General features: G+C 51.2%; 1 protein-coding gene across 1 annotated transcript in view; it reads right to left on the reverse strand.

Annotated features, from left to right (window-relative positions):
* Positions 1–5411: 5411 nt before the first annotated feature.
* The window catches only part of LOC118582776 (mediator of RNA polymerase II transcription subunit 27), an 87970-nt gene continuing 80150 nt past the window's right edge, over positions 5412–13231 (reverse strand). Inside the window, exons 5-6 of the mRNA XM_036185874.1 lie at positions 7352–7429; positions 5412–5841 (exon numbers count right to left, since the gene is read on the reverse strand). Coding sequence (XP_036041767.1) covers positions 5707–5841; positions 7352–7429 — 213 coding nt within the window. The 3' untranslated portion in view covers positions 5412–5706. The remainder of the gene's footprint in view (positions 5842–7351; positions 7430–13231) is intronic.

The following is a 13231-nucleotide window of genomic DNA, read 5'->3' on the forward strand; positions in this document are numbered from 1 at the left end:
AAAAGATTTCTTTATTCATTACATATACAGTGTCCTGTCTGCATCTGCACATATGCCTACATGCCAGAAGAGGGCACCAGATCTCATTATGGATGGCTGTGAGCCACCATGTGGTTACTGGGAATTGAACTCAGGACCTCGGAAAAGAGCAGCCAGTGAGCCATCTCTCCAGTCCTGTAACTTAAAATTTTTTAAACACAATTCTATTTACTTATTTGTGCACATGTAGCGTATGTGTACATGTATGTCCACGTGTGCTCATGCAGCTGTGGAACCAGAGGCTGACACTGGGTGTCTTCTGTCACTATTCTCTTCTCTCTCCATATAGACTTGTACAGTCGTTTTATGTGTTTGTGTGCACACACACTTGTATGTGTGGGCCATAGCATGGGTGCAGACATCAGAGGATAGCTGTGGGTCCTGGGGATTGAACTCAGCTGACAGGTGTCTTTACCAGCTGAGCTATCTCTCCAGTCCTCCACCTTACATTTCTTGAAACTACTTTGGTCAGGCTGGCTGGCCAGTGAGCTCCAGGGACATGCCTGTCTCTGCCATGTTGCTTTGGGGTTATAGATGTGTGTGCTGCTGTGCTGGCTTTCATGTGGGTTCTGGGGATCGAACTCAGGTCCTCATACTTGCATGGCAAGCGCTTTACCCATTGAGCCATCTCCATACCATGTTTTGGTTTTACTGAGACCAAGTCTCAAGCTGTAGTCCAGGCTGGCCTTGAACTCTGGCAATATTCCCGCCTCCCTTTCACCAGTGCTGGGATTACAGGTGTGAGCCAGCATGCCTGGCTGCAATTTAAGATTTGGTTGAGGTTCTCTTACCTTTAGTTTAGGGGCTGGGGAGGTAGGATGGTAGACTCTGGGACAGCCCTCTGAGCTAGGTACTGAGCCTAGTTAGCCACAAGCAGAGAGAGAGCAGCTGGGGTCTGGTCCTGGGGACCTGGCTGCTGTAGCAGTGGACAGGATTGGGTCAGTCTTTCCTGCCAGCATAGGTGAGGTGTGTCAGTGGAGATGTGAGGCCAGGGCACAGTGTAGAAAGGCCAGTTCTCCTTTTCTGTCTCTGACGGACCTGGATGATGCCTCCTGTCAGGTTTGCATGGGGTCCAGATCTTGTGAGGACTCTTCTGGCTGAAGATGGCCCTCCTCCGCCCAACTGGGGTGACCTTAAAAGGCTCTCAATTTAGTATCCGGCCCACTCTCTGACACTCCAAATGTAACGTTGACTTTGCGCATTAACACTGAAAGATCACCGTTTTGTGGTGTCCATGGTGTTAAGTGTGAAAACATCACTCGATACCAAAAGGCCATATCCTGATTTAGTTCAGGGGAAAAAAAACCCTGGACAACCTTCACAGGCCTGCAGCTCCATTCTGTCAGTTGCTAATGGGTGCCACAGCAACTGGCCAGCCAAAGGCTTGGGACAAAGGCCTGGCTACCTGGAGGCAGGAAATTCCAGCAGGTGGGCTGGACCCAGTGGGGAGGGAGCTCAGACATCATCCAGCCTCTCATGTCCCTCATGTGTCAGTGTGGGAGACCCTCCACTAGGTTCCTCATCTGTAAAGTGGGAACTCCACACACCTGCCTGGGATGGAGCCTGCCAACATCTACAAAACACTTGGTGGAGAAGAGATGTGGAACTAGAGGGTCACAGTACAGTTCCATAACATAAATGCCTTGCAGGTCTGGTCAGAGGTCATCCTCAGAGTCCAAATCATGTGAAGAGTCTCAGGTTGCCCAGGCTGACCTTGAACTTGCTATGTAGCTGAGGATGATCTTGAACTTCTGATCCTCCTGCCTTTACTTCTTAAGTATTGGGATTATAGGAGTGAATCAGCACACCCAGGTTTATGAGGTGCTGGGACTTCATGTATGCTAGATAGGCACTCCATCAACTGAGCCACACACAGGCCCAAATCACATGACACTCAAGGTAGCAGTCATCTGTAGCATGAATCTTAAGGAGTCTTATTAATAAAATCAAACCTGAGCCAGGTATTGGGGTGAATGATGGAAGATCAGAGAAGTAGAACAAGCCACAGCTCCCTCACTTCTCCAGTTCCTCAGCTGATCCTGTTTCCTCAGACTGGAAGCCTCTGAGTCCTCATCCAGAATGAATCTCAGCTGAACTGCTGCTCAAAAGCCTGAAAGCTTAACTAGCCAAATGCTTCTAGTTTCTGGTCTTCACACCTTATATATCTTTCTGCTTTCTGCCATCACTCCCTGGGATTAAAGGCTTACTTTCTGGGATTAAAGGCGTGTGTCACCATGCCTGGCTGTTTCTAATGTGGCCTTGAACTCAGAGATCCAGAGGGATTTCTGCCTCTGGAATGCTAGGATTAAAGGTGTGAGTGCCACCATTTTCTGGCTTCTATGTCTATCTAGTGGCTGTTCTGTTCTCTGACCCCAGATAAATTTATTAGGGTGCATAATATTTTGGGAAACACAATACCACCACAGTCATCCATCACCTTTTAGCTCTAGGACCTGGGGACTGCCCACTATCTAACTTGAGATTTTACATCAACTTCAGGTCAATGTCTCCTCTCTATTCCACAGCTGACACCCAGGCCAGGTCATTTCACACTAATCTTCAAGCACCAAACACTCCGGGATTTCCTCAAATTTTATCAAAGGCATTACCACTCAAACTTGCCTTCTCAGAACCGAAGCATGAGACTACTGGAGATGGGAGCAGCTTACAGGTCCACTCTGTAGTCTCCTCTCCTTCTTCCTTAATTAGGGAATGTCAAAAGGCAGAAAAATCAGATTCGAGATGCTTCAGCAGGTAATGGCACCTGCCGCCAAGCCAGACAATCAAATCAGAGTTTGTTCCCAGAACTCACACAGTAGGAGAGAACGGACACCAAGTTTTCTGACCTCATTTATGTAGTAGCACATGTGCACCCTACACACATGTGCACCCTATACACATGCATACCTTACACACACATGTGCACCCTACACACACATGTGTACCCTTTACACATACATACCATACACATACATGTGCCCCCGCCCACATGTGCCCTATACACATGTGCACCCTACACACATGCACACCCTATACACATATGTACACACACACACTAAATGAACAAGTGCAGAAAAAAAGGAGAAAAAGAGAAGAAAGAAAATCAGAATAGCAGCCATGGCCTGGACCTCTGCTGTCTAGGCTCCATTATGGCTGCCTCACAGTGGACATATTTCGTTGGTGAGGCTTCCTTCTTTCACACTGGATCACCAACCTTGCACTTCCAACTAGTACAGAAGCTGCCACTTATCTACTGACACAAAACTAGCAGAAGGCTGGAGCACAGGTCCTGGCCACCTGATCATGATCTGTCACCTGCTGACCCTGTTTCTTGGTCACCTGCAGCCTGTGCTATTGTTTATGGAGTGCTTCTCTTCGATGGCCACGTTTCCTTCTAAGCAAACCTTAGATGGGCTCCTATGATCCCTGGGAGCAGGAAACATTTGTCTAGAGAAGGTGTTTCTGAAGGTGACGGAGGACCTGCTTGTTCTAAGTGGGAACAACAGCCTGCCTAGGGCTGGATAGGGGCCTGCATGTGAAGTCACGGTTGGAAATAGGAAGAAGCAGGCTGGGGAGCTGGAGGATGGATGGGGATGGGGACCAGAGGGAATGGTTCAACCCAAACAGCTTTCTCGCCCTCACTGAAATCTCGGCAGTCCTCTGGGATGTTTCCACATTTGCACATCTCTGAAGGTGCTGCCTGCCAGCTTGCAGGCACGAGGCACTCATCACTCTGCACATGCCCCAACTTGGTCATAGCCAGTGTAGCGCTGCCACCATATCACGTGAGCAGTGCACACCTTGGCACAGCACCGGGTCCACGTGTCACTAAGTGTCTTTGGGAAGTTCTGTAGTCTTGAGGAAGGATCTCAGTGCTAAACCAGGGCCGTTTATTTCCTTTAAAGCAATAACAAGGGTCTTAGGAGACCAAGGAGATGAGGGCAGGGTATATCCAGGAAGCTGGCATGGCCTGTGATGGGGGTGGTCTTTAACATCTCCTACTCCAGGCTGAACAGTCAGATTAAAGGCAGAAGAAATGGCATCTTTGGTCTTGATGAACTATGGATCCCTATGGATCCCAATGGCTCCTCTGGCACACCCTGACTGACACGCACACCTCTCACACCTCCTAAATGGGCAGTAGAGGAAGCAGTGTTCCTGGAGTACAGGCCATCTGAGGCCACATCACTGTCATTGGGGTGGCCGGAGAGCAGAGCACTGCTCATCCTGGGAGCATAGCGGGTAGCAGGGGTGGCCTGAAGGTCTGCACTTCCATAAGCTCCCACCTGGCACTGCTGCTGGGTGGGGGCCCCACGTTGAATGGCACTGTGGTATGCACCCCTCACTCCATGATGGCTCAGAGGTAAGAGTATTGAACTGCTTGTCCTGAGGAGCCAGTTCAGTTCCCAGTAGCCACATGAAGTTCACAACTCTGCAATTCCCATCCCAAGATGCATGTGGTGTACAGACATACATCCAGGCAAATCACTAAATATACGGCACAAAAACATGAAAAAAAAAAATCCTCCTGTTTTGGTTCCTCCTGATCCGATGGACAGGTGGGAAAGAAGGGCTGGGTGGTCCTGGACCAATCAGGATCTGTGCCAATCTACTGTAATCCAAGTCTTAGTTTTCCGTTTGGTGCGGTGGTGCATGCCTGTGAACCTAGCGCCTGGGCCAAACTGCTTAAGTCTAAAGCCAGCCTGGGCTATCTAGCAAGACAGCTCTGCCTCAAAACAAAAACAACAGGGAAGAAAGAAAGGAGGGAGGAAGGAAGGAGGGAGGAAGGAAGGAGGGAGGAAGGGTTCCTGTAGGCTGGGCAGGGTGAGCCCTTCACAGGGAGACCTATTAACTTCCACAACGAGGGGGTGGTGGCTTTGTTAGGAATATAGGGTGCAGAGGTCCCCAGCCTGATGACCATGGCTACACTAGCAGGTGCTCTAGCTGCTACCCGGAAAGGCCCCCTCTCTAGGTACCTGTCGTGCTTGACTCCACAGAACAATCTGCAACTCCTTCCACAGAAGGGGTCCTCCATTTGCCAGGACTGGTGACTGCCACCGCGTCCCTGCCTGAAGGGAGAGGCAATGTAGACAGCCTTACAAAGAACTCTGGTTTGTTTTTTGTTTTTTCTCCCCATTTTGAGACAGGCCCAGGCTGGCCTCTAACTCACAGTGTAGGGAAGATGACTGTAAACTCCTGATCCTCCTGTCTTTACCTCCTGTGGTGCTGGAGACTGAATGAAGGCTTGTGCTTGCTAGGGAAGCAACCAACAGAACAACATGTCCAGCCCAAGGACTCTGCCTAAATACAAACTCCTCTGGCTAAATGGGATGAAAGTCAGACATTGTATATGTAGCAGGAGACGGAGCTTCCACCAGGGTACAAAAGGTTTATTGTTTACAAAAATAAGTTACAAAAACCAACCACGCACACTCCACCCCAAGAATAAAGGGCTCACCCCAGTAACAGCTCATGGAAACAGCAGACCCAGGGGCGACTCACAGGGATTCCAGCACACAGGGCAGGAATAGACCATCCTCCCATGATGGGTGACAGTTCTGCCAGCAGATAGGCCCAGGGAGAATGGCCACAGACACCTGTATGGTTAATGGATCGGGCTGGTCTGGGAAGGTGCTGGTGCTGCAGGGCTGGGTGGCTGGGCTGGGGTCACTGCCGGCAGGTGTCATGGAAGGCTTCCAGGGTTCGGAAGTCCCTCCATGTTGGGGGAAGGCCATCTTGCAGAAACTTCCCGCAGCGCTGGCATGGGGCCTGGAACAACTTTATGTAACTTCTCAACCAGGTCTGAAAAGAAGGCAGAAAGGAGAGAGAAAGGGACCAGGGGACCTCCTCAACTGCCCTCCATGTAGGCCTAGTGGTCTAAGGACAGGACTTTGGAAGGTTTTGATGCTGGAAGACATCCGTGGTTCCATAGAAAAGCTGTCTAACCCACAAGCCCATCTCCCTGTGACTCAGTTTTGATGTCTGTTCCTTCTAAGAACTCAACATAGAAATCCCTCCTTCCAGAGCTGGAATGTTCCCCAAGGCTATCTGGTGTCATTGCTGAGTTCCCTCTTTCCGCAGCTCTGAGCAGCAGGGATGGGCACAGCTGAGGAAGTGCTGTGAGATTCTGTATCAGGGCAATGTGCTCTGGGTTAATCTCATTTCAGAGGTTGTCCCTCTCTGTCATGGTAGGGCCTCACACAGCTGGGGCAGACCCAGTGTCACCAAGTAACACAATAAGTGGCAGTCACCCACCCTGGAGGTGGAGCGCTGAGGGCTCCCAGGCGTCATGCATAAGGATGAGGCTCAGGTAACTCAATTCTCCACCTCAAGGAGACTCACGGGCACAAAGGCCCAGCAAACAGACCCACCATGCCACAGGCAAGCAGTCTTGAGAGCCAGGCATGTCACAGAACTCATTTCTGAAGGTGTCTACAGGGGGACACTGCTTTTTGAAGGGGTTGATACAGGGAGCTCCCGAGGGCAGCTCTGGCCCTTCCACAGGCTGGCTGTGGGGTTTTGGACATAAAAACAGGAGGGTGATGGGTGATGGCCCATTCATTTCTGAATTTCCCACTTCAGTCAAGAGCAAAGGGAAACCCAGGGTCAGGATATGTCAGGTAAAAAGCCAATCTGTAGTCCACTGAAGACCATCACTTGCTCCCTCCTCAACATGGGGAAGGATTCTGGGCCTTTGCGGTTAAACAGCCAGCACTATCCATCCAATACCATGCAGTCAGCCCTCAAGCCAGGCTTGGTCCTGTGAGAAGTGAGCATCATTTCTGTCTAAGAAGCTGAGCTATTGAGCTCATGTGATAGTGAGCTGCCAAGCAACACCCCTCATGTCACTCCTGCTCAGACCAGCAGGCAGGAAGCCCTGCAGCCAGGGCAGTGCAGGACAGAGGAGTTCCCTGGGCAGGGTTTGTGGAGGCTGTAGCTGGCTGTGAGGAGGTTGTGTGGTGGCAGGAGATGGCCTGCTGTACACATGTAAACACTTGTTTTCATCTGTGTCCTTGGTGACTGAAGACCTAGCTTGCCATGCTGCTCTGTGCTCACTCTCACCTTGACCTCCAGCTCTGAGAATCGCATGAAGAGACATGCCTTGGGGAACTGCAAATTCATCCCAGTCACTGCTGCATGCTCAGAGCTAGCCATGAGGCTTGGTGGGTTAGGAGTGGGATGAATCACTACTTGTCAGTGCTGGAAACTTCTGGAAGGCTTGTTCAGCTCTGACAGAAGTCTCAGGGATTACCTGGGTCTGGCTCGTCAGATCTCTCCCTAGCTGGAAAGCCTGATTCCTGAAGCGACTTACCATGAAGGATCTGACCACAACATCTGGCATCTGGGGTAGCTGATAGTGGAGCAGGGCAGTGGTGGCGTGGTCTGTCACCTGGGGATGAAGGACAGTTACCATTAGCCAGAAGTTGCTAGCTTCCTCAGCAACAGTCTTGCTTTGGATCTCCTGTACCCCTCCTACCCACATCTAAAATAAAATCTCAAATAGGAAAGTTAGTGGAGTTGGGACAGGGAGGAGGCATTGTTGGCAAGAGGTCACAGGCCTGGAGACAAGAAGAGTGTGGAACATTCTGGCAACTGAAAATCTGGACAGGAAGGAGCATGGTAGAGGATGGAGCTCAAGGTCATCAGGGAGAGTGACAGGGTGTGACACTTTGTTCCAAAGTGACAGATAGCAAGGATGCAGTGATCTCATCTTGTTTCCATGCTCCTCACCCAGGCTCAGCCCCGCCGGCTCTCCCGTGGGCCTGCCTCTGGGACCAGATGGTCTGAGGTGCTTAGGAGGCCAGAGACACAGGTACTGTCTCCTGGCCTTCATCCTTGGGCATCAATATCTCATCTTCAAAACAAAGAGGCTGACTGAAGACCTCCTGCAGGTCTGAACCATCCCCAAATTAGGAGTTGACTAATTTGAGATTTGTACCGTTTATTTGGTTGTCCTCATTAAAGACTCTTTAAAAAAAGTTAAATACATTTTCTTATTTGTGTGGTGTGTGTGTGCTCATGTGTGTATGCATGTGCATGTGTGTTTAAGAGCATGTACCATAGAGTGGGGGTCAGAGGACAACCTTCAGGAAGCAGATTTTTCCTTCCGCCATATGGGTCCTGGAGATCAAACTCAGGATGTCAGGCTTGGCAGCAGGAGCCTTTACCTGCTGAGCATCTCACTGGCAGTGGAAATTCTTGTCATTACAAATATAGTTAAAAAACAAAAGAGAACATGCCAGATAAGATTATTAATTTAGAGAACAAGAATCAACACAGGCCTAACGTGCACAGACTTGTCGGTTCCAGCCTCAGTGGGACACTTGGAGACACCAGCGGCTGGCAAGCCGACAGTGAAGCAATACCCTGAAGCTGGAGCACAGGTGTGAGGGCCACTCTGCAGCCAGGCAAACTGGCCAGGTCCCCAGCTTCCAGAGGCCAGTTTATGCCCAGATGGGTTTTAACCTGGTGGAGGAGGTGGAGGCATCATGCTTCATATGGCAGGGGAGAGGACAGGCCAATCAAGTTCTTCTCTACCAGGGATCCCCTTAGTTCCCTCTCCTGCTCAACACTCAGCAGCCTCCCTGCTCTTGGCCTCCTGCCCTCCCGCCCCCTCCCCCGCTCAAGGTGCTCCCTGCCCTTGTTCTATCCCTATGGCTTTCCTACAGGATCACTCTTGGTTCATGCTGTGTCCCCAGGCCTAGTACCACAAGGCCTACAGCAGGTGCCCAATGCATATTTTAATTACAGAGAGAAACTTGGAAATGCCTGCTCCTGGGGACAGGGCATTGCTCTCCCACAGAGAAACCCATGGCGCCTTGTGCTGCACAAGCCTGCGCCATTCTTTCCCGGGTGACTTTCAAGATAAACGTACTTTACCCTGGTGCCAGGCCTGCTTTTATTTTAAGCATCTTGACAGACAGCTTTCTAAAATGAGCAGTGCTTTTTCCCAAGCAGTAGTAATAACTGTGACATGACTGTGGTGACTGCTGGGGAGACAAACGGGCTGTCTTTTTTCTTAAAATGCCCACCGAACCAAAAAAAAAAAAAAAAAAAAAAAAAGCAGTGGGAGGCAGAAGCAGGTGGATATCTGTGAGTTCGAGGCCATCCTGGTCTACAGAGCAAGATCCAGGACAGGCTCCAAAGCTACAGAAAAACCCTGTCTCGAAAAACAACAACAAAGCCCACTGAAGCCCCGCTGTCCTACAGTTCCAGGGATGACTACTTCCCTGAGATGGGTGCTGTCCACAGCACTGACCCTAGGAAGCCCCTGGGAGGGATCAGACCCATCTGTTCAGCTGCTGGAGCTAGCCTGACTTGATGCTGCCTCGAACTGGTGACCCAGAGCAACATCCAAGGCAGAATTGCTTTGCTTGGATGTGCAGTTTTTGTTTTCTCTCTTCTCAGTTACTACAAATGACCACCATCTGAAATTCCGGAAGCCTCAGGAGCTGTAGGGGCATCCTCACAGGTAACAAGTTTGTGCAGAGAGGGTCTGCACAACCTTCATTCCTAATCTCCACAAGCGTGTAAGCACTCCTCATCCCCCGCCCCCCAGCCCTGTGGCTACCATCAGTAGGGGCACAGACAGGTGTTTCTGGATGGGCATGACCCTGCAGCTAGCCTGCATGCCCCATGGTTCCATACTACCTGCTTCACTAATGGGACTGCGGGGCTCCTGTAGCCTTCGGAATTTGTCAGACAAATCTGACAAGACTGTCCCCACAAACGCCCCATGCCTTGAATCCAGCCCTGCATCCCCATGGCTTCCCAAGCTTTACTTGAGTTCCTGTGCCTGGCCTGACAGAGGTCCAGGTGAGGGTCTGAGGGCTTGCAAGTGAGGTGCAGGAGAGGCCGGCATACATAGCTGAGGTGTACAGGCTGGCTAAGAGGATGGGCCAAGTTAGTGAGAAATGATCTTCTTCAGCTATGGGGAAGCTGGGCACTCTCTGACTTGGCATCTGACTCACAGGCAGGGTACCTAATTAGTCTGCCTGTTCCTGGCCTGCCATCTGGCCAGCTTCTGCCTTCTTTTCAAAGGGTCCCATGTAAAGTCCTCCCTTTAACTGCCAAGTGGTGGCAGTTTTTGCTCTGGCACTGATGTGATCATTTAGGCTCTCTATATCCCACCAATTTCAGCAGCATTTTAACAGAAGGGAACAAAACCAGCTGACTTCTGATTCTCCCCACTTCCTCCCCAGCCCCATTCCCAGTTTTCTCATTTCCATGGCCGAACCCCCAGCCCAGGCAAAGATGGATGCGGGACACTGGCAAGCCCCACCCTCATGCTCTTCCTAATCCTCAAAGCATTATTCCACCTTCAATGAAGTTTTTGTTTTGTTTTGTACTTCCAACAACGAAGTTGTATTTTGTTCAGCATTGAAGACGTGGAAAAAAACATGTCAGAGCAACAAAAGATTCTATTAACTAATTGGTGAGGGCCAGGGTCGGACCCATTGTGCTGTAAGCTAATGATGTTCCTCGGAGATAAAAGCAGCCCCCTTGGCGAAGGAGGCCAGGGAAGAGCACTAATGCTCCTGGGAGGGGAGGCCAAGGAGGATGCGCTGCCTGCAGGTTGAGTGCTGGGCTGAAACAAAGCTTGTAAAAAGATCAAAGAACCTAGGGAAAGGAGGGAGGGAGGAGAGGATAGGAAGTGACTACCAGACACATAGGGACTAGGTGGGGTACCACGCATGGAGGACAGGGTACCAGAAGGAAGGGGAGAGGACTCATACCAGGCTTGAGATCCAGAGGCCTCGATTCTCCTCACTGCAGGGAACCACAGAGGCCTGGCCTGGCTCAGGGTGGGTCCCCAACTGGAGAGCCAAGGCAGCAGGGTGGGTTGACTGACGTTTCCTTTGCCTCAGCTCAAGGCTGTGAAAGTCTTTGTGCACCCAGATGGAGGAGAACTGAGCGGAGGGAGGGAGGGAGGAGGGACTCTTTCACGAGACCTTGAAACAGCTGCCAGTCAACACTGGAGAGGGATGCCAGTCAAAGCAGTCTCCCCAAGTTCCTCTGCCATGCTGTGGTGCAGAGTGCCCTAAGTCTCCCTTCCACGCTGGAGCTGTTTTAGCCACAAAGAAAGAACGGGGTGCTGTGGCAGGAGCCGTGCCTGTGCGGTGGCCCTCGCTGGGCTGCAGGCTCACTGCTCTATACCTGGGTCCTGCCTTTCCTAGGAGTGGGGTGACCTTGGGCACAGTCTCCATGGGTCAGAAGAAAGGGAGCATCTGACTTCACTCAACCCCCCCAAAAATGGTGGTAGAGGAACTGTTCCAAGTACCACTTGCAAGTCAGGGAACCAAGTTATTGGGAGCTCAAGGGATGTGCTCAGGTTACCTGCCCTACTGGGCAGGGCTTGTCCAGACCACGCTAAGCTGAACTGAGAGTCAGGCTCTGACCTACTCCCATTAGGCTCCCACTGAAGGACTTCTGGGATGGACAAGTGTTCCGAAGGGTGCCAAATCCCAGACCCTCTCCTCTCTGGAGGGAAAGGAGACATCACTCCTAGGGAGGGTCTGAGACAGGCACCCCAATCCCTAGAGGCTCCTTCCATCCTTGCTAGAGCCTTTGTCTACTTTGCTGTTAGGGGAGATGCTTGCTTTCCCTCTGCCCTGGTCTGAGGGCCAGCTGAACTCAGCTCCTATCTGTGCTACAAGGGGGGCAGGGTGAGTAGAGCTGCAGTACCAGTGACTCAGTAGGCTCCTGCGGTGGTGATGCAGAGGCCAACTGTTCAGCTGTCCAGTGATGAATCTGGGACATCCCCTTCCCCCTAGTCCAGGTGTCACAGTGAGTGACCAGAACATACGAAGGCCACAGTGGTGATCAAGGAACGATTCAGAAAAGAGGAGAGGGGAAGCTTTTAGACTATCAACGGCCAGCAAGTTCCCCCGAAAGAGAAGGGTCTAGAAGGTGAGAGGGTGATGGCAATAAGCATGACATGACTTGCATTGCGTCTTCTCAGCTGAAGCATGGCTGTGTACTTTCCACCACACCGACCTCATTTCTACACAGCTTTAACTTGGGGTGGTTGTTTTCTTCTAAAACAAAAGGCCCTGGTATGCCTGTGACCTAGGGATTAGCCCCAGGGGCTCAGTGACCCTCTCAGGTGGAAGGTGTCACTTGCCAGGAACCAGCCCCAGCTTCTAGCAGGTGAGTTGAGGAGTGCTGCTTAAGAGTTCAGGAGGTTAGGGAACCCAGGCCACCGGGGGCAGGATAACGGCCCAAAGTGAGCTGGCCTGAGCCTCCAGCAACCCCCCCTAAATAAAGCAAGGATCACCAAACAGCTTCATTTATCCACAGAGCCAAATGACCAAGGCTTGTCGCAGCCAAGCTAGGGAGCTGGGGCTGCTATTAAAAGTACTCCCCTGTAAGGTGAGTAAACAGGGAAAGTTAATCACTAGTAACCAGCTGCAAACTGTTTAGTTAAGAGAAGCTGGAGCTGGGCGGTGGTGGCGCACGCCTTTAATCCCAGCACTCGGGAGGCGGAGCCAGGCGGATCTCAGTGAGTTTGAGGCTAGCCTGGGCTACAGAGTGAGTTCCAGGAAAGGTGCAAAGCTACACAGAGAAACCCTGTCTCGAAAAACGAGAGAGAGAGAGAGAGAGAGAGAGAGAGAGAGAGAGAGAGAGAGAGAGAGAGAGAGAGAGAGAGAAGCTGGTGGGGACTAGACTCTGGCTTCCTTCCAAGCAGCTGTAAAGGTGTATGTGACTTGGCTAGAGGTGGGGAATCTGGAAAGACCTGGTCGCATCACCCACTTGCTGGACCTCGGTTAGAAAGCATGAGCCTGGGTCAGGGCCAATGGCCTGGTCCTGCAGGTCCTGCGGCTAGGTTTCCAGGCACTCACCATCAGCAGCACTCACACTCCCTGCCCTGAAGAGAACCAGAAGTTCCACCTCTGGCCCTTCCAGGGGTGACTTCAAAGCCTTTTCTTTTTAGAGAGAGTCTTACTATGTAGCTCTGGCTGGCCTGGAACTTACTATGTACACTATACTAGCCTCAAACTTACAGGGATCTACCTGCCTCTGCCTCTTGAGTCCTGGGACTAATGTGTGCACCACTATGTCAGCCACCATGGATTTTTTTTCTTTTTGTAAAGACAGCAGATGCCAGATGGCAAGAGGTGCTAGGTTTCTGCCTCACTCCATGTGCCTACCTGATGTTCTGATGTGATGCCATCTTCACAAGGCCCTGGTT

This window comes from Onychomys torridus, chromosome 4 (assembly GCF_903995425.1).
Source record: "Onychomys torridus chromosome 4, mOncTor1.1, whole genome shotgun sequence".
Taxonomy (NCBI): Eukaryota; Metazoa; Chordata; class Mammalia; order Rodentia; family Cricetidae; genus Onychomys; species Onychomys torridus.